The following is a 19,745-nucleotide window of genomic DNA, read 5'->3' as shown; positions in this document are numbered from 1 at the left end:
ACCCGCAGTCCATTAAGAAGGCCATGTAACTCAGCCGACGTTGAGTCGGATATGCCTAAAGGACCAGCATAAGAAAAACATTGATTCCCAGATGAGTCTGAAATGACGCCCCCAAATCTCGTGATCCCGGGATTGCCAAGAGAAGATCCATCAAAGTTCAATTTTAGGTAGCCAGTTTCCGGAGGGGTCCATTCCAACATAACTGGGATTTTGGCTCCAATGTGCATCCTCGCCAAATTGCTTCAGTTGTCTCGAATACCGGTGCCTTTGAAAGAGGAAGAGGGTTTTTTTTTGTCAATAGCCAGGTTGATATTTGCCCAGTCACTCTGTCAACAACTCTAGCCTCAGATTCGCTTTTAGCATCAAACCACCTTCTATTCCGTTCGTTCCAAAGCCCCCATGGAACGAAACTAGCACAAGCTAAGATAATCAATTTGCCGAGGCTAGGAAGGGGATATCCCAAGATCGACTTGCAAAAGCTTATCAGGTCGACAACAATACAAAATTGAATCTCCAATTTGCTTAAAACAGAGGTCCACATAGTCCATGAGAACTGGCACTGAAGAAGAGTATGACTGGTGGATTCATCTTCATTGTGGCAGAAAGGGCATAGTGAATCTATAGATGGGTGACCTCTTCTTCTGAGCACATCAGCCATGAGAATTTTATTTTGACAAGCACTGCACATGAAAAATTTTACCTTAGAGGGGCACATAGTTTCCAGACGAAGTTGATGTCATGCTCCATTTGCGTCGGATCCCAACCGTTGATGTATCCATATGCCGAAGCAACTGAGAATTTCCCACTTTTGTCAGGCCACCAAATGAGCGTGTCTTCATTGGAAGGCCAAATTCTGACATGATTCAAAGCATCTAAAAGGTTGTTGGCTTCCATGGCCTTCATGTTTGATAAACCCCTTCGGGGGTGTAGGTTCACATTCCCTCCTTCAAAAGCATCTACAACTGTAATTTCTTTGTGAGTGGAGAGAAGGAAAAGAGTGTTGAAAGAGTTCCGTAAAGGTGCTTGTCCTGTCCACCAGTCATCCCAGAATTTAAGAGATCTGCCATTACCCACAAAGAATCTACAGGCTGATGAGAAATTATGAAGAAGCAAAAAAATAGATCTCCATATTGAGGATAGTCCTCTCCGATTTCCTCCAGCCATCCACCACGACATTTTCCAGCCCAACTTGACTCGAACCATATCCTTCCAAATATTGGAGGAATTTGTGTTGTACTTCCAAATCCATTTAAGCAGTAAGGCTTTGTTCATTTTTTTTGATTTCCGAATCCCTAATCCTCCCAATCTTTTAGGTAAGCAGACTTCATTCCATTTGACCAAATGATATTTGAAAGAGTCACTTGATCCTCTCCATAGGAATCTTCTTTTCATTTTATCTATGGCTTTGCAAACTGAGGATGGGCAAGGCATAAAAGATAGAGCATAGTTAGGAATGCCAGTAATACAAGATTTAAGGAGAATTAGTCTGCCTGCCTTACTAAGTAAATGCCCCTTCCAACTGGCTAACCTGGATTCAATCTTTTCAACCATTGGGATCCACAGACTTTGGGAAATATGCCCATGAAACAGAGGAAGACCAAGATACTTCGCTGGAAGAGTAGCCGTAGAGCATCCAAATAAATTTGCCATCTCTTCATGGTCTTTTGGGCTCACATTAAAACCTATGAGAGAAGTCTTCCTCCAATTAACTTTCTGACCTGATGCAATTTCAAAGAGCCCTAATACTGCTTTTATCTTCCTAGCAGTATCCATATCACCGGTGCCAAATATTATGGTATCATCCGCATATTGCAAAATCGGTATATTGAAAGCCTAGTGAGAGCTGGTTGGGGAGAGCCATCCAATGTCAACCGCCGAATAGAACATAGCTGAGAGAAATTCTGCTACTATGTTAAATAAAAGTGGGGATAGAGGGTCACCTTGTCTTATCCTCTTCGTACCTTTAAAATAACCGCATACCGAACCAGAGGATCAGGGAGTAGGTTGCTGAGCCCACACAACTTCTTATCCAAAAACGCCATTTTTCTCCAAATCCCATTTTTTCCATTGTTTCAAGCAAGGTCCAATTAACGCGGTCAAAGGCTTTTTCGAGGTCGATCTTGAGGGCAATTCTCGGTTCTTGGTTACGCTTGAAGTGATCCATAAGCTCGTGCGCAGCCATTGCGGAGTCTAAAATTTCTCTTCCCTTGAGGAAAGCGCCCTGCCCTTTGCGGATGACGAGAGGAAGCAAAATCTTCAAACGGCGGGCTAGGAGTCTTGCAATAATTATGTATGCACTCGAAATCAAACTTATAGGGCAGAAATCTTCTGGTTTTTCCACAGTTGTTTTCTTTGGGACCAGAGTGATAAAAGATGCACCGATGTTGCAGAATGTTATGCCATTTCTGTAAAAACCTCCGATCATAGCATTGATATCTTCCTTAATCTTGGGCCAAAACTTTTTCAAAAAATCTCCATTAAATCCATTAGGACCCGGGGCTCTGTCGCTTTCCATGCTCAATTTCTTCAGACGAGAAAGGGGATTCAAGAAGTGAGGCGGCTGCTATGGAGATTCGGGAGAAATTGATGTGCTGAAACCTCGGCCTATTGGTACACTCCTCCGAATATAAACCTGTAAAAAACTGAACCAAATCGTTAGTAATTGAGGTCCGACACGATGTTACCTCATTGTTGATGCATAATGAGGTAATTCGGTTGGATCTTCTTTTTGCCGAGGCAATGGCATGAAAAAACTTTGTATTTGCATCTCCCTCCCTTAACCATCTAAACCTGGCGTGTTGCTTCCACCGGATCTTCTCTTGATGCAAGATAGTATTTAGCTTATAGTTTAAAGAGCTTCGGCGTAAGACTTCATCAGAATTTAAGTGTCTCTGTTCCTCCACCAGGTCTAGTGCCTCAATCTGAGAGATAAGAGATCCTTTCTCAGCTAACAGAGAAGTACGTCTACACTTGGCCCACTCTTTAATTTTCTCTTTTAAGTACCGCAACTTTAGAGGGAACACCCACTCCCTTCTACCAAGGTTTGGCCCCGCATCCCACCAATCATTGATAAGCTTTTCAACATTTTCCTCCATTAGCCAAGAGTTTTCAAATCGGAAAGGCGAGGGACCCCATTTTTCAAATGTGGTAGTCAACATAATAGGCCAATGATTTAGATCCCACCTTATTGAGGACTCTACCTGTGACGTTCTCAAACATCTGCATCCAGTCATGACAAGCCAAGAATTGGTCTAGTTTGGATAGAATTGGTTGTTGTTGTCCATTCGACCACGTGTAGTTCTTCCCAGATAAGGGAATCTCGTCCAACCCACACCCGCCAATAAAATCTGAGAAGCCTCGCATAGAGGCCGAAATGTGAACTGCCGAAGGCTTTTTTTCATGACAATATCTGATAGCGATGAAATCTCTTGCAAAGATCCACGGGGGATTCCAATTCTGCTTAAGAGTATTAAGCTCCTCCCAAAAAGAGTTCTGATCCCTGTATCTGGTCGAACCATATACTCCTCCCACACACCAGAGTTTCCCGGAGGAGAGATCTCGAAATTGAATACCCAGTGAATACTGCCCCTTAATGATGTTGATAGAGTCAAAGAGAGTCGAGTCCCATGCTAGAAGAATACCTCCTGAGTGTCCAATAGCATCCACAACTTCCCACTTAATTAAGGGACACGACCAGAGCTCTTTTGCGATGGCATCAGTCATTTCTTGGCATTTAGTTTCTTGGAGGATTATTATAGAAGCCTTGAATTGAGCGAGGAAGCTTGATATCATGCCGCGCTTCCGGGCGGCGCAATACCTCTGACATTCCAAGAGAGCAGAATCATTTACTACCTCGGTTTTGTACTCCTGATGTGATTGTGTCTCCTGGTAACTGACCCTTGTAGACAACCCCCAATATGCTTGCCAATCTCATCATATTTTGCCATGTTTCTTCGTCATATTTATGACTTTGAACTTGGAGGGCCTTCACCAAACGAGCAGATCTATCATTTGGAGTGGGAGATGTTTTAACCATGTTCTATCTCTTAGCAAGTCTGTTAGATTGTCTCCTTTGTAGGACGGTTTCCACTTGCCTTCTTCTTCTTCTATTTTTGGTCAGGAAAGGCGGAGAGGGTGGAGTGGAGGGTATTTCTGGAATTGAGTTGGAAAAGTTCAAATTGGCGGCCTCCATGTGAGCGTTCAGCGTTTGGGTGGATTCCATCAGCCTCTCTATTCTTATAGATTCAAAGTCCATATCAGGCTCAGTTCCCGAGAGAGTATTTGGGTCCTCAGTTTGACTTGAGGAGGTATCTTCAAGACTGATATTAGAGTCCTCCTTTCGGTTTTCTGTATTCTGGGATTTACTACCCTACTTGTATCTACCGAGCTCAACATACTGCGTGTCTGGGCCATTGGGATGATCTTTCTGGGGGGAAGGGTATTTCTGGAAATGGGAATCAGGTAGCAAATCTTTGACGGGTTCGGGGAAAGGTGAGAAAAAAGAGGTGGAGAAAAGAGAGAAGATATTTCCGGAATTTTCAAAATCAGCCATACCACTGCCGGTATTAGAAGAACAGCCATAATCAGAGCACTATTCAGGAGAAGCAGGGACGGGCTGAATCTCGTTCTGCGTACCCTGCGCACTCAAGGAGTGGGTAGGCTTGAATTCCGAGGCAAAATCTGGTCTCAGAATTGCTTCCTGGTTCATCAAATTTGAAGTTGAAAGTGGGGTGGGGTTTTTAAAATTTCCGAAAGGGTACTGATCTGAAACGTTACCCCCATTTTCTTTTTCGGAAGTTGGGCCTGAGGTTAAAATATCTGGTACCATACCTCCTGTCTTCCCAGATTGGAGAGACTGATTTGAATTAAAAATCTCTGCCACACCATCAATATTTCTCAGGAGAGCACCCTCTGATGCACCGTCAGTGGTTCTCGGTAGAGGGGTTTCTGGCACATATCCCGTCTTCCCAGATGAGGGAGCCAGATTTAAAATTGAAACTTTTGACGCACAGTCTGTGGGTCTCGGGATAGGGGGAATCCCGGGATAGCTCCTCGCTGAGAAATTTTTTGAGTTTAGAGCTGAGTCAGGACTCGGGATTGGGGATGACTCACTTGAGTGGGAGGTATTCAGACTCATGTCTCCCGAGTTGACTTGTTCAGGGCTCTGATAAGTTGAGTCTGAGGTCGTGCTGCTTCTTCCTCGCGTCCGGCGATGTTCCGGTGGACACAGTATGCAGAGGTCCTCGAAAGATACCTCTATCCACACGAAATTTCCCCCGAAACAGAGTTTTTGGAAACACTTCTCGCTCCAGCGTGAGTTTGGATCGATGAATGCCTTCGCAACTTCAAGGTTTGTTCCCTCCACTGTGGCGTCCAACCACTTGATGATCTTTCCGAATGTTGCAAAAATCTCGTTGAGAACCTTCGTCGTCCACAGCTCGATCGGAAGGCCGCGGATCGAGATCCATTGGCCAAGGGGCTTGCATATTGGAGTTTTTGTCCACTTCAAAACATATAAGTCTTCTTCTTGGAGCCAGTTTCTGTTTTCCAGGATTACTTCCATCTCCTCCGTCAATTGTGGAAGAACCAGCCATTTCCACGACTCCACCGTCGCAACCATGGGCTGGGTTCGAAAGGAATCACCGAACCAAGTCTTGAGATTGTCGCAATTCCATTTCTCAGAGGTCGATTCTACGATCCAGCCGACATTGAGATTTTTCTTTCCATTTTTGAAGATTCCGGGCAGTAAATTTATGGTCGGGAGTTGCTATATCATGCGGGAGATAGTAAGGGGGGGGGGGGGGGGGGGGGGGGGGGGAGACGGTGGTTGGGGGACTTGACATTTCTGAATGGGTTGGGGAAACGGGGGGAAATTTTGAGAATCGTTGATGGGAGGAAGATTTATTTTCCCTTTCGTCGGCTTGATATATGTAGAATGCTTCTCTCCGATGTCCAGAATTACGGTTCACATCTCCTTCCAACACTGGATCTGTTCGAGCGTCTCTGGTAGGTATACTCGAGCCATTATGGTGAGCTCTCTTCTCTGTATCACCTTCAGCTCGGATGCCATATTTCCTGAATACAGAGAGGGAGAAAGAGATGTCTCCAATTTTGAGTTCCCGAAGTCTCAGGTCGTGGCCGGCAAGAGCTTCATCCAAGCAGCGGGTGAAATCCGAGATTGCAGCCATGGGAATCGAGATAAAAGAACTTTTCCGGCCGTTCCGTAGCGTGATTCTCACCACCTTGTTATTTCGTTTCTGATTTAGGGTCATTGTGATCGCAGAGTCGCCGTATCGCCATGTTATGTCTCCTGGCTTCCCGTTTTCTTTCCTTCTGGCTGTTTTTCCTTTCACTGTGCTCCAGGGTTCATCCTCCTTTGTCTCCTGCAGATTGTCTCCATCATCTGTTCGTTGTGGAATCACTGTGTCGGGAGTAAGTGCATCATCTGCCTTGCCGAGAGGTAGGAAACGATTTTTCTCTTGCTCCCCAGCTTTCGATAGGGCCTTCTTCCCGATTGACGGTGGTTCCTCATCTCGCTCCTTCGAACGCCACTCCAGCATCACTCCGTTCTTGTTTCCTTCACAGATCATGATAGACCTTGTAGAATAAGTCCTCCACTTCTCTCTCACGAATATCACCTAGGAGATTACCAACATACAGTGTTCGACTGGAGGAGCAATAATCGATCGTCTTAGGTTCAAGTGTCATTGGGGTATACATGCCATTTGAAAATTCTATGAATGAAACATGAGATGTTTTCATGGTTTGAAGTTTTTTATTTTCTTAAAGGACTTCATCCAGTGGCCACGATATCAAGTTTCACCATTAGGACATATAAATCATGTACACAAAAGTTTTGGGAACTTTTTTCAGAGTTGAGGAGTTAAAAGAAAAAAGTAGTTCATGGTAAATGTCCAACACAATCAGTATTAAGGTAACTCCTCTACAGTAGACTTCTTTCTCTCCCACCTGGTATTGCAACCAATTGCTATTGTCAAGCAAGCTCAATGTGGTGGACTAGCCACTAATAGAAAAACAGGAAAGTCATTAACATGCTTGTCACTGGAACAGATACATTATCATCTACTACCTCAGAAAATGGAAGTGACTCCACCACTGTGGCTGCCAAGGCAATAAAAGCCACCTTTTTTGCAGCTGTAGCCCATTCCAATTGCATATACCCCAGCATCGAAAAATAATAAAGCATTCTGCATAGGATGAAAGCAGCTCATTGCTTACCAAAACAGAAAAGCTCCTTTAGAATAACCAGTTCTTCATATGGCAATTCAATAAAAAAAATTGGAACTTACAACATTGAGACTGAAAAACCAGATATAAACATGAAAACACTTCCAACCCAACTCTTCTCTTTGTTGTATGGAAGTTTTACTGATCCGAAGTTCCGACCCATAATGTCAGCAAATCCTGCAAGGAAAAATTTGACATCTCTAAGGAAATCTGAAGGAGAGTGACAGTAGTAGTACTAAAAAATTGGCAAAAAAGCCAAGTAGCAATGAAGAAATAGTCATAGCTTTTCCTAATATGAAGTTCAAGCTGAAGTGATTATTACATTCACGATTCCATAAGGTTGTGCAAAGAGTTATATAATTCTTAGACTAAAAATTATCACTTCTAGTAAATGCAAACTATTAAAGCAGACAATATGCATTTTTTAATGTTAAATAACACCTTTTTTCTATTAGCATATCAATTAGTAAATACCACTCTTACTGAGATTTATCTATTGAAAATAAGAGAAACCTTAGTAGCATACAAGAAGGATCTGATGTAACATGAGGTTTAGAGATGCAATTTCGCACATCTAATTTGTTTTCACTTGTGAAGCATAGAACCAAGGAAGAATGCTTCCAATCCTAAATATTCCAATGCTTTCAACAAAATCCCGGAATACTGATCGGAATGAAAGCTCAGCGTTGTACCGCGTCAAACTTACCATCCCCACCACACATCATAGACAGCGAAACTACACCGACAGGAGAGTTGCGCCAAAAGAACAAAGCACAGAGCATGAGCACCAAGACGTAGTAGAGGGGACCCCGAAGCAACTCCCTGGAAAACCATACATTTTTATAAAGCTTTTGAAACGAAATGAGAACTCGAAGACCTAACATAAAAAAGAAGAAAAGGCAGAAAATGGCCGTCGAAGTAGTTACTCGGGTTTCCCCTCTCTAGAGAGAGATCTCACTAAATCTTCATTCACTGCGATGGACAGACCATGAATGAGAAGACGGCCGCTGTTCAGGAAAGGAACGAAGGCAGCAAAGAAACGAGCCTCGAAGGAATCGCTACAGAATTAGGCAACAAAGTGAAAATCAGTAGAGAATAGAGACAACAATGAAGAAAATACAGAGCCTTAAAATATTCACCTGAAGATTGACCAAGAGGCCATAAAGAGAAGGCCAGAGAAGACATGAACAAGTTTCCTGCTCAGCTTCTGATCTAAGAGCGGAGAGAGAAAGAGTGAGCTGAAGTAACAAGCAGAAACAGAGACCAATGTACAATAAAGGCTAACCTGTCCAATAAGTTTTTTTTCCGTAAGAATATCAAAACAGCGAACGAGGGAGTAGCCACCGGCACCGACGAGGGCAAGCGCGCAGGCGTCGGGTAGAACTGCGCGGGGAGAGATACTTAAACGGGGGCGAAGCGCGTGCGAAGGAAATGGAATGAGGGGGAGGAAGAGGGGGGTGGTAGGTCTGACGAGGATGGGAGGAGGACGATAGAGGAGCGATGCTCCCTGGCTCATGACTGACACTGCCATTGCCCGGGAAAGTTCAGGAGGGCATTCAGCAGGGAAGTTCCCCTTGGGTTTATCGAAGCCCGTTGTATTGGACAGGAATCATTATTACAAAAAGGAAAATTTTACAATATTATCTAAATTTTTTAACATAATAACACAAATAATTATTTTTTTAATTTATTTAAGTAAATACTCAAATTTTGACTGATCAACAGCACGTGTATTTCTCGAGTGACACATGTGCCAACTGCCACGAGTGTCCACAGTCCATGAGCCTCGTCTCTTCCAACATGCGTAAGGCAATGCAACGTACCTCATGCCCTATGCCACGTTTTATTTCATGATAGATTAATACGTGTCCTGACACCTCACTGCCGGCGACACGTCTCCTTTTCGTAACCTACGTGTCAGCTCTATGGACATCTCTTGCTCCTTATATGCCAGCCGTTTCACCTTTCACGCCGAAGACTAGCAAACTGCAAGCAAGAACGGAGAGTTGGAGATTGATCATGGCTTCCAGACAAGAAAAGGAAGAACGAGCTGAGGCTGCTATTAGATGGGCTGCCGAGGAGATACGTGACAGCAGACTTCAAGCGGAAAGGGAAAAGAACGCCTCCGTCACGGAGGACGACCATCAGCAGCAGCAGGAGCACCGGCCCACCGGCGTGCTCGGTACCCTCCAAGAAAGCACCAAGTCCCTCTTCAGGGCCGTTGAAGACACCTACCAGCATGCAAAGGAAGCTGCTTCTGGAAAGACTCAGGATGCCGCCGAAACGAACGACTCCGCCAAGGAGAAACTCGAACGTGCAACCGAGTCGGCCGCCGAAAAGGCCCGTGAGATGAAGAACACCACTGCTGATAAAACCAGAGAATTGGCTGACTCCACGGCCGGTAATACTGGGGAGTATACAGATTCTGCCGCTGAGAAATCTCGAAGCGCTGCGGAGACGGCGGCTGAAAAGGCGAGGGAGTATAAGGACTCTGCCGCCGACAAGGCTCGAGGTTCTATGGACACGGCGGCTGAAAGGGCGAGGGAGTATACAGATAAAGCGACAGAGAAGTCAAGACAAGGGAAAGACACTGCTGCAGAGAAGGTGGGAGAATACAAGGAGTATGTCTCAGAGAAGGCAAGAGAAGGGAAAGATGCTTCTGCAGAAAAAATGGGAGAGGCTACAGAGAAAATGGGGGAGTACAAGGACTCCGCCAAGGCGACGGCAAAAGAGGGGAAGGATACTGCTCTGGGAAAGATCACTGAAATGAAGGACTCTGCAGCGGAAGCAGCAAGGAAGGCTATGGATTACCTGACCGCTAGGAAGGAGGAGACGAAGGATAAGACTGCGGAGACGGCAGAAGCAGCTAAGGTAAGATTCGCACACTTCCAGAACATGTTTATAAAATCATATGGTATTCCAATTTTAGCTTCAGTGTTAGTTCGACCCGTTGTCGTCATATTATGTCTTTCATGTCTGATCTTATGAGGAATTAATGGTTTGAATGTCTTTTGCTTCTGCGTATTTCAACAGGAGACTCCGAGAGACATCGAGGGAGAGGCACGGAAGACAGTGGAAAATCTGAGACTGCGTGAGAAGGACGAAGCTGATGAAGAGAGGAAGAGGAGGGAAGCAGATCAGAATACTGCACGAGAAAGGTAATACCCATTTTCTTGCTTTACAGTATCATAAAGCTAAATGGTATGATCCCATGATTGAGACGAATCAAATGAAAATTGACTGCGTTAATATGAAGGGGAACGGCGAGCAAGACCACCATATTCAGTTCAATTGGAAGTGTCACGGAGGCCATCAAAGAGAAACTGACTGGTCCCAAGGAGGCGGCAGAGCAGAAACAAAAGGAAGGAGAGGGTAGAGAGAGGGAAGGAAGCCGAGTAGCGGTGACGGAGAAAGAGGAGGATCCTCTCGATGATGTCGCGGAGCGTGTGAAGTTTGCAGATCAGGAAACGGGACAAACTTTCAATGACGTCGGGAAGATTGGAGGCGTAGGAACTGGGCGTGTGGATCGGCATGGCAAAATGTGATCAGGAGCGACGATTGCGGGTTTCTCTGCGAACAATTTCGATTGGAAGAGTTGGTTTTAATGGTGAATAGTGTTTGAAGGTTTCTGGTGTGGTTGTCGTTGGTGGCTTCCTCTTTTAGAACAATTATGTTTCCTCTTTTGAAAGTAATTAAAAGGTGTAATGATATATGTTTCTGTACGATGATTCAACAGTTGGTATTAGCTTGTGCATGGTTGAACGAGGGTAGCAGTGGAGGGTTGCCATGCACTTCTCCATGTCCCACCTTAAACAACCCAGGTCGGGACTGGTTCTAAATTTGACTTGCTCTGTTGTCATCGAGTAAAACTGGTTCCTGATTTTTGTTTGGTAAAACTGATTTGTTTCAGTTAATAGTTTAAAATCATTGGAGACCTCACTGATCATCTAAAATACCTTCAAGGAAGTGCTGTCCTTCACTTGTGATGAAGAAGATCCTAAGTACTGTAGGAAGTGGTTTATCTTAGTGGTTAATTGGCTGGAGAAACCATCCTTGAATTATTGACCGAAGTGCCTCTGAACAGCATACTGAAAAGATTGGTAATTTATTCGCTTTTTTCCCTTGCCCAACAAATAAGTCTGTAACTATTGATAATGGTTCTTAAACAAAGGTTCAAGCAAATGACTTGATCTCTCCATCTCCATCTCTACCCTGCACATGTGGCTTCCATTAGATCGCACCTAAGCTCTCCATGGCTTCCATTAAATCGCACCTAAGCTCTCTATGGTTATTTGAAAGGACAGTGTTTGAACTCTTAGGACCTTTCCAACTGCATGAAATACAAAACATGTTCACATTTACTTGTTCAATACAAAGAGCAAATTTGCAATCGTACCCTCTCATCCATCCCTCTAAATGGTTTGCCTGGTAATGTTGGAGTATATAGCAAATCTCTTTGTCATGTTGTTTGAAATATTACATTTAGAAATATAAAATTATAGATTAGTCAATAGAGGGAACAAGAAGGAAGGAACCCCTCCTTTTTTCTCCAAAAAACGCACAACAAAGCCAAGAAGAAGATCAATGACAGCATCAACAGGAAAGGAAGGCATCAATCAAGGAAATGACGAGACCTCTCATCACTTACTGAATAAATTGAATCATATACAAAAAAAAAGAAAAAAGCCTACTTTGAGCAGTGTATCCGTAGAAATTACAAATTTGACTTACAGTAATTATTACAACAGTAGACGTAGTATTCTGTTCCACAAGATCTGCTTAGAACCTAGAATTTGTAAAGATTCTAACAGCTCCAACTCCTGACATGTTGATTGAACGCTTCCGTATGCATACAACTAGAGCACTTAAAAGCAGAAGACCTAGTATCATTCCCTGATGAGCAAAACAATGCAAGGAACCGTCGGTACAAGCTGATCATTCACTAACATTTAAATGTACTACATGGTGACCCAAAGCTAAATGTACTACATGGTAAAGCTTGTAAATCTTCATAGCTAAATCACAATGACAATTGCAAGTTAGTTTTTAACAGATACAAGTATCATCAAAGGATTTTAGGGGGCAATATTGGCTGGGAAGATTTTTAACTTTTCTAACCAGAAATCCAACTTCTAGCCTATAAATGAGCACTGGAAGCCCACCATATACGATATTAGCTATATATTAAAAATGGAAAAAGGGAGTCTGCACTCAAGTCCATGCAAGTTTGGTGCACCTACTTTTTAATTTCACTACCACATTTAATTCCATTTTTTTCTAATTCTATACTTTTTTTTATCGGAATATAATTGTTGATGTTGATTTTAAACAAGTTTCTATTGATTATAGTTCTTGGATTCTATAATTGAAAAGCCTGCATCATTGTAAAGAAGCTAGGTGTAGTGGCAATATGGTGAGTAACCTCTGTTTTTAAAGAAGGAAAAAGTTGGGTGCACCCACCCTTACCTGAGTCCAGCCTCCTTCCCTCTTTAAAAAGTAAGGAATGGAAACAGACTCCCCCTTCATCCATCGTCATAACTACATATTCACTTAAAATTTTCATAACATAATCAGCCCAAAGCAAACTACACTAACGCTCAAGCTTTATTCTAGACTGTCACTCATGATTCACAAGATGGCAAATGCCTCAAGATCAATAGCATCAGACAAACAGCATTGAGCAGAATAAGAAATCTTAAGTTCAGGAAATGTACAGCCAACATGAATAGTTTCATGAAGAAAGAAAAAAATAAGGAATGACAAAGAAGTTATCCTACAACAAATACGATTACCCCTACTTGGAGTGTCAATTTTACCAGTTTACACGATTTTTCATTCACTGTTTATTTATTGAAATGAAAATAGAGTGAACCAACTAGGAATTTGGGTAATTTTACCTAATTACACATTCATCATTTCTTAAATGGAATAGAAACAGGTAACGGTAATTCAATATACGCTTCCAATTACACGTTACATAAAAGGGCAATTCAGTAATTTGTGTTTGAGTGTATGTATTATTAAAAATATTATATTATTTTAATAGCATTTTTAAGGATTTTGTAATATTTTTTACACATTCGAGTAGCATAGTTCTTGCCTTTTGTATATACAAGTGCATTGTTCAGGGCTTAGGGTGGCATCATTCTATGTTTTTATACATTAGAGTCGCTTTTATATTTTTATAAATTGCATAGAAGAGATAAAATTATTGATGACCGAACTTATAAGCTCTGTTCTAACCATACTGAAACAAAAATCAATTACTATTTTATTGCCCCTTTTCTCCAGTAAAGCCCTTTAGTTTGGTCTTCAATTTTGTTTCCTCTTTTTTTTTTTTTTACCTTGTGAAAAGTCTCTCTCCAGCCAAGTTTTTTTTTTACCTTGTTTTCCTCTTCAATTATTATAGCTTGTGCATCAAGAACACATGCTTCCTCAGATCATTTGAGGATACTGTGGTTCCTTGACTGATCAGCGGCAGCTTAGCCCACGATGTGCAAATAGTGTTGCAGGCGAGGGAAGGATTCTCCCATTAGAAACTCACTATTAGCAACTCTCTTCCTTTGTGATTGACTCATCTTTTATTACTCATGTATCCTTTGGTCCCCTTTTTTTTTTTTAATATTCTTTGTAATTATGCTTATGTACTCTTTGCTCTTCTTTAAGCTTTTTCAGTGAATCCTCACTTCTCTTTTACTCTCAAAATAAATAAATAACTCACAAGTTTAAGCTTCTGAACTTCTTCATCCTTCACTATGCTGCAGTTCTTCACTTTGATCAATTTTCTTTTTTGAATGACTGCCCCAATTGATCTAATCAAACTCAGACAAATGGATATTCCACATCAAGATCATTCATCAAGTCCTCCCTTTGAACCATAAGGTATCAAAACATCCAAGAACTTGTTAACAACAGGATATTCAACACATGGATTGGGATGGAATAGAAAGAATGCAAAGCGCAAGTGCTAAAAGGTAGTTTTTTTTTTTTTTTTTGTGGGGGGGCTCTGCCCCGTTTCATGTCTGTCCCGACCGGCAGCTGCGGGGTCAGACCATCTCTCCTAAGCTTCCCCCGGTTGTTGGCCCAAGCCATATGATAGCATTCTCCTAGGTTGCATTTTTCTAAGAATGCTAATAGCATTGCAGATGCATTGGCTAGGAAAGGAGTTACCTGGCAACACCTTGCTATCGGCACCTCCCACGCCCTTTTAGTCTTCTTCCTTCACAGTATTTTAGTTTTATTAGCTCCCCTGTCACATTTTTTGTATTCTTTTTTATGTAATTTTAGCCCTCAGGAGCACCTGCCACTGAATCCCCTCTTCTCATGGCCATACAAAAAAGAATAGAAAAAAGTGTAAAAAGATCCAGAATAAATCAAACTACAGACCTCAAACCATGAGATTTAAACCAAACAAATGAACTGCCTAAGTTGAGAAAAAAGTAAACTAGCTCATTTCATATGCAAAATTGACCCTTTTGCAAGGCAGGCCACCTCACCCTTGTCAAATCCAGCTAGACTGTCCAGAAACTTTTTGCTCTCACCCCTGCCCTGCTACCGGACCGTGAAAATTAAAGCCATACCACCATTTACTTTACATAGACCAGCCTAACACGTTTTGAAACCATCTGAGCCAAGTGACATGACATTTGCATCCTAAGCAATTTGGGGGCTTGCAAATTAAAAAGTGAAGAACATGAATCGACCCTCTTGATCAAGTGCTTGCTGCAGTAGAATGTTGAAAAATATGCCCTGCGGAGTTTGGAGGAAAAAGGTGGTTTATAACTATCAGCATCTCAATGATGTTTGGTATCCTTATGTGCTAACTTCTGCTTGGCTTCCTCAATTTAAAAGCTATAAGCAGGCTGAAGGGCATCTGCAACCTAGGTATTCGGTATTCATATTAGGGTTTGATCCAGTTATCGGGTCCCCATATTCAGATTGCTGGCTCAGGGGCTCATACCAAATCTTTCAGATCTCTCTTTAGATTAGTGGAGGCGCCTACTTGCCTATTAGCAGACTTTAAGGGCCCTTCTGACTAGCACCTGAATTTGAAAAGGAACCTGTCTGACCAGGAAGCTCTCTAATCTGGTCATTCACACTCATTTTTCTAAAAACACAATAAGCAAGAGATTTCATTAAGAAGGGCAGAGATACACCATTCATACTCCTTGTGGGATCTGAATACATTAGTGGCCATGGTGAAGACAAGAGTTTTTAAAAGGTCTCCTCGGAGTATGCATGCTACTGAGTCTTTTTATAAGATGCATCTTCATAGGTGAGGTGTCATCTCTCCCTTTTTTTCTACATTGTGACGGCTTTAGCCTACAATATAAAAGGCCATTAGTCATGTGCTTCACTAAGTATGCGGTATAGTGCTCCCAACAGGTAGGTGCTGCCAGGAGGCACCTTCTTTTGCCAGTACATCAGAAGTAGAGTTATCTGATTGAGGAATTTGTGACCAAGGTATGATCTTGGCTGAGTAAACTCTAAGATTACATAAAAAAATGTACCCCAACCTCCCGCCAGGCTGCCTTCACTACCATCCGAGAAATAACAGTAGCAAAATCACCCTCAATCACTACAGTTACAGAGATTATTTTTTTTTTTTTTTCCAAAATGGATAGAGAAGTAATGGACTTATTTTTACACCTTTGACGAGAGCACAAAGGTTTCTTCCAAGTCATCTGTACTGGCTAGGTTCCCATAGGCAAGAAGTATGGATCCATTTCGGTCTCTAAATGTGCCACCATCACAGCAGGCCGGGCCAAAATGGTGTTAGTGGTGTTTCTGACAGCACTTCTCTTGAAATTCCAACTTCAGCTAACCTTCCAAAGGGGAAAGCCATTGTGTAATTTATGAATGGACATGACTGGTGAAGTAATGAGTATCCAATGCTATAAGTGATTGTGCTTGGGAAAGGGGGCTGACCTTTGAGAACACTAGCCTAGGGCAATATTGAATGCCAACTACGCTATATAACATTTCCACTGAGATGATTGAATGTTAGTAGGTTCTTTAGGTGCACTCATACATGAGACTGCAGCTATAGCCAGCTTCCAAAGGATTCTACCTTCTTTAAGAAACAACCATAACCCCCATGGGGCCGCAGCTATGGCTAGCTTCCAAAGGATTCTACCTACTTTAAGAAATGACCAAGTACACCATTCTCCAATAAACATTGAACCTAAAGCTGGGAAACAAAAATACACTCCAACATCCTCCTTTTTAATTGCTCCACTGCTAAATCAAGAAACTTTGATTTGCTGGGAGGGAATGCAGAATCTGAGCAATTTCTGTAAGCTCCGGCCTTGAGATGAATGAGAATGATCACCTAATTGTCTACAGTAATTTCTCCTTTCCAGGTTTGGGCTCCATGTTTGGCTGTAGTGAGATCCAGATTTGTCCCTCTTCCTTCAGAGAATTGATTATCGTGAATTTTGGTTTCTCCCTAAGAAGGGCAAGTATCTTTGGATTTAGATGTTGGTGATCATTCCTCAGTGTATTCGGGTTGGATGGAACTCAATCTAACCTTCAACAACAACTCCAACTTGTTTTTGTGTCATTCAAGAGGTGATGCACCAGACTCAAGACAAGACTAACATTTGCCCTAAGCTTAACAACTTCTCTGTTCAGTGCTATGAACAAAACAGAATGACTATTTAAGGAAGCCCTTATGATGACCAAGAACCTCCTAACACAAGTGTTTTTATTAATGATCATAAGGACATCCACTCTCATTTGGGACCAATAGGCCGCCAATTCATCAAGGCTGAAATCAGGCTCCCTGCTCCTCTTGCATGAGTTGAGGCTGTATAAAGGGAAGTTCACTTTACCATGTCATTGTTGAAAAGAAACTCTAAGGTGGTCACGGGTCATATGCGCAAGAGGTTGAACCACCTTGGCGACTACTTCCACTTTTGAGGAAACTAAAGACCTTGCTCACTCTCTCTTAGCTACAAGGATGCACTCTCCCAATGTGCTAATCAGGCTACAGAAGGAACAAATAGAGATGCTCCCATTGTTGTTTGCCCTTAAGGGCACTCTTGATCTTTCCTCTAGCTCATTTGTGGTTTTGCATCTATGATGCCCTTGGTTGCTCTTCTTCATTTCTCTTCCTGGCTTCTTGTACAAGTGATGATCTTCTCCCTACCATTCTTATTTCCTCAATAAAGCCTCCACCTATGAAAGCTAGATGTTTACCAGCAAGAGTCCTAATATTTCAGCGCTATGTTCCTAAAAGAAACTAATGAGAAGTAAAAGAAGCTAATCTCAAGACCATCCAGTAAGGTCCACAAGAATGCCAGGAGAGAAGTTAAGATTGACCAGAAGATCTAAAATACCTGATTCTCTGCTAAAACGCTTGCTTCAACATTTTCCCTCCCAGGAATCAGAAATTCTACATGGGTAGTTCTTGAAAGGGTAGTCCTTAAAAAAATTTGACATCACCACACTCAGGGGGTCTCTCACAACAATGCAGTCCACGTCCTCAGAATCATTCAACAGCAAAAAAGGGCATAGAAGAGATTCTGATGCTTGAAAGCTTTCATATGTTAGTATTTTGTCCTCTTTGTTTTGGGCGATTTCTAATCAACTATTTTGGTATTCACAGCTGACTAAAAAACTGGGGGATAATTCTAAAGAAAGATGCAATGGCAACATATACTCGGGATAATATTTTTAAGTCTACAAAAAGCAAAAAGAAACTAGGAAAACCATGCATCTGATCAAATTTTGGTACCTCAAAACGAAGAACTGTCAACCTTTCTTCATCTACTGCAGGCACACAGCTTCTATAGGTAACATAAGTCTTTTTCCCATTATCAGACTTGGAGGAATCATCCAGTAATCTTCTCCATCTGAGATGTTGTAGAGAAGTGACAAAATTTCCACCCTCCAGTATAGACCTCCTCCTGTTGCTTCTGGCCTTCTTGGCACCACCTTCCGTCTCGACACATGTTAGAGGAATACGGTACCCAGTTTCACTGCAGCGGTACTTCTCAACATTCTACAAGTAAGATCATCAAAATTCTACTGAGAAAACAACTAATGGTACATATCAGAGGAAGAACAAGCGTGTACAGCAAAAAATGGAAATATAAGGTTACACAAATTCAGAGGCTGTGTGACGTTACATAAATGCTTATTGATCATCATAAATCACTTACAGGATTGAAGGAATGCAAGCTAAGTATGATGATTGAACCAATTTTTAGACAAATATCGTTTTAGGGTCCTTCCTAAACAAAAAACAAAAAAAAAAAAACGGAGAAAAGACTCTCTAAAAACCCTTCAGCGCCTGAATTAAATACGCCCCCATCTAAAAATTCAAAAGATTAAAGTATTTGTTTATTATTATTTTTAAGAGAAAAGTGAAAATCAAGTAGCAGACAAACAACACTATATAAAAATGAAACTCTTAATATAGAAATAAAAAAAAACATATCAGAAAAGGCTAAACGCAGTGCAAATTTTATTTATAACAAAATTGATGATGCCCCTACGTCACGAAATCAGTAACTGATCAGGAAGTATAGACGGTTGATGAAAAAAAGGAAGATTTTCGTTCCGGAACAATTAACATGAGTAAAGCAATCTCCCAGTAGCTAGAATATCTGGAAAGAAACTAGAAGAAAGATAGGAGGAGATTCTACTGGATAACAACTTTACCTTCTCTGAGTATTGACAAGAAACACATGGTCCGGCAGGAGAGCACTCAAAGGTTGTGTTGCCTTTTCTTTCGCGAAAGCTCATCAAAGATCGACTAGGCCTGCAGTGAGAGCAGATCTTTTCTATCCAATTAGTCGTCACGGCAAGAATTACTTAGATCGTGGCAACACAAATTTTCATTTGAAGGGTGATGAGACGCTCCAAGTTAGACTCACCTGTTCATTTGGACATGGCTACCACACACGGCGACGGGTATGAAAGACGCGAGGAGAACGAGGGGCAGTAAAAACAGGAAGGAAGAAGGAGCAAGAGGAACGGCATTTCCCATCTTCAGGCGGAGGTAGAATAAGATCAGCCGAACAGATCGTCGAGCTGCTACCGGGCTCGGGTTGTAAAGGAAGCCTTACAGAAGTTAGAAGCCGCGGCCCTCGCGGCCGGGCGCAATTGCGTAAAACGGCCGTGGCACGAATCGTCTACAGAAGCATAATTTTTTTAATGAAAATATTAAATCTCTGCCAACAAATTGTGAATTTCAATCTTAATTGTTTTAAAGAAATGGTTTACTGAAGAAATTGTTTTATACAAGAATCATGTGAAGAAACAACTAGTTAGCTTGGGTGGAATTCCTCACCTATACAGGTTATTTTTTTGTAATGGAATTGGTATGTTACCAATTGAGGCTGTGTAAATTACAAGATCACTGCAAGAGTTTGTATAAACCAATTCTTTCCTTTTTGTGGATTCCAAATAGCAAATGAAACAAAAAGAGGACTGAGGTTTCCATCAATGTACAGACTGAGGTTAGTAATTTCATGGTGTAGTATGAGTTT

The 19,745-nt window shown here is 41.9% G+C and overlaps 3 protein-coding genes across 5 annotated transcripts; 1 reads left to right on the top strand and 2 right to left on the bottom strand.

The window, feature by feature from the left end:
• Positions 1-6,846: 6,846 nt before the first annotated feature.
• On the bottom strand, positions 6,847-8,816 carry LOC137949840 (probable phytol kinase, chloroplastic). The gene is made up of 6 exons (XM_068796045.1): positions 8,534-8,816; positions 8,388-8,455; positions 8,175-8,306; positions 7,955-8,070; positions 7,311-7,425; positions 6,847-7,208 (listed from the first exon to the last, which is right to left on the bottom strand). The coding sequence occupies exons 1-6, from the start codon at positions 8,777-8,779 to the stop codon at positions 7,025-7,027; spliced, it is 861 nt and encodes a 286-aa protein (XP_068652146.1). The 5' UTR covers positions 8,780-8,816; the 3' UTR covers positions 6,847-7,024.
• A 430-nt stretch (positions 8,817-9,246) lies between these two features.
• Positions 9,247-11,121, top strand: LOC137949839 (late embryogenesis abundant protein ECP63-like). Its single transcript, XM_068796044.1, has 3 exons — positions 9,247-10,119; positions 10,282-10,406; positions 10,505-11,121. The coding sequence occupies exons 1-3, from the start codon at positions 9,268-9,270 to the stop codon at positions 10,791-10,793; spliced, it is 1,266 nt and encodes a 421-aa protein (XP_068652145.1). The 5' UTR covers positions 9,247-9,267; the 3' UTR covers positions 10,794-11,121.
• A 713-nt stretch (positions 11,122-11,834) lies between these two features.
• On the bottom strand, positions 11,835-19,337 carry LOC137950738 (uncharacterized). Of its 3 annotated transcripts, none has more exons than XM_068797344.1 (4): positions 19,131-19,337; positions 18,916-19,015; positions 17,987-18,253; positions 11,835-12,141 (listed from the first exon to the last, which is right to left on the bottom strand). In XM_068797344.1, exons 1-4 carry the CDS (start codon positions 19,241-19,243, stop codon positions 12,028-12,030), a joined length of 594 nt encoding a protein of 197 aa, XP_068653445.1. In that variant the 5' UTR covers positions 19,244-19,337; the 3' UTR covers positions 11,835-12,027. The 3 variants fall into 3 exon arrangements, with proteins under 3 accessions (XP_068653445.1, XP_068653446.1, XP_068653447.1); XM_068797345.1 differs by lacking the exon at positions 11,835-12,141 and adding an exon at positions 13,538-14,060; XM_068797346.1 differs by lacking the exon at positions 11,835-12,141 and adding an exon at positions 14,173-14,565.
• Between the last annotated feature and the right edge of the window lie 408 nt (positions 19,338-19,745).

The sequence above is a fragment of the Aristolochia californica genome, unplaced genomic scaffold, assembly GCF_029961685.1.
Source record: "Aristolochia californica isolate CCGP_79_NKW_82.1479 unplaced genomic scaffold, dmAriCali1.0.hap1 SCAF_14, whole genome shotgun sequence".
NCBI classification, from domain to species: domain Eukaryota; kingdom Viridiplantae; phylum Streptophyta; class Magnoliopsida; order Piperales; family Aristolochiaceae; genus Aristolochia; species Aristolochia californica.
Note: the sequence above shows the minus strand (reverse complement) of the source record. Positions and strands in the feature narration are given on the sequence as shown.

Bases quoted from the DNA above. Each gene is read 5' to 3' on its own strand.
- LOC137950738 (XM_068797344.1), bottom strand. From the start codon at position 19,243: ATGGGAAATGCCGTTCCTCTTGCTCCTTCTTCCTTCCTGTTTTTACTG. The intron at 19,016-19,130 runs GTGAGTCTAACT...CTCTCACTGCAG, and splicing joins AGCCATGTCCAAATGAACAG to GCCTAGTCGATCTTTGATGA. The intron at 18,254-18,915 runs GTAAAGTTGTTA...TCTTACTTGTAG, and splicing joins CTTGTCAATACTCAGAGAAG to AATGTTGAGAAGTACCGCTG.
- LOC137949839 (XM_068796044.1), top strand. From the start codon at position 9,268: ATGGCTTCCAGACAAGAAAAGGAAGAACGAGCTGAGGCTGCTATTAGA. The intron at 10,120-10,281 runs GTAAGATTCGCA...GTATTTCAACAG, and splicing joins AGACGGCAGAAGCAGCTAAG to GAGACTCCGAGAGACATCGA. The intron at 10,407-10,504 runs GTAATACCCATT...GTTAATATGAAG, and splicing joins CAGAATACTGCACGAGAAAG to GGGAACGGCGAGCAAGACCA.
- LOC137949840 (XM_068796045.1), bottom strand. From the start codon at position 8,779: ATGGCAGTGTCAGTCATGAGCCAGGGAGCATCGCTCCTCTATCGTCCT. The intron at 8,456-8,533 runs GTTAGCCTTTAT...CTCTTAGATCAG, and splicing joins AAAAAAAACTTATTGGACAG to AAGCTGAGCAGGAAACTTGT. The intron at 8,307-8,387 runs GTGAATATTTTA...CTAATTCTGTAG, and splicing joins GCCTCTTGGTCAATCTTCAG to CGATTCCTTCGAGGCTCGTT.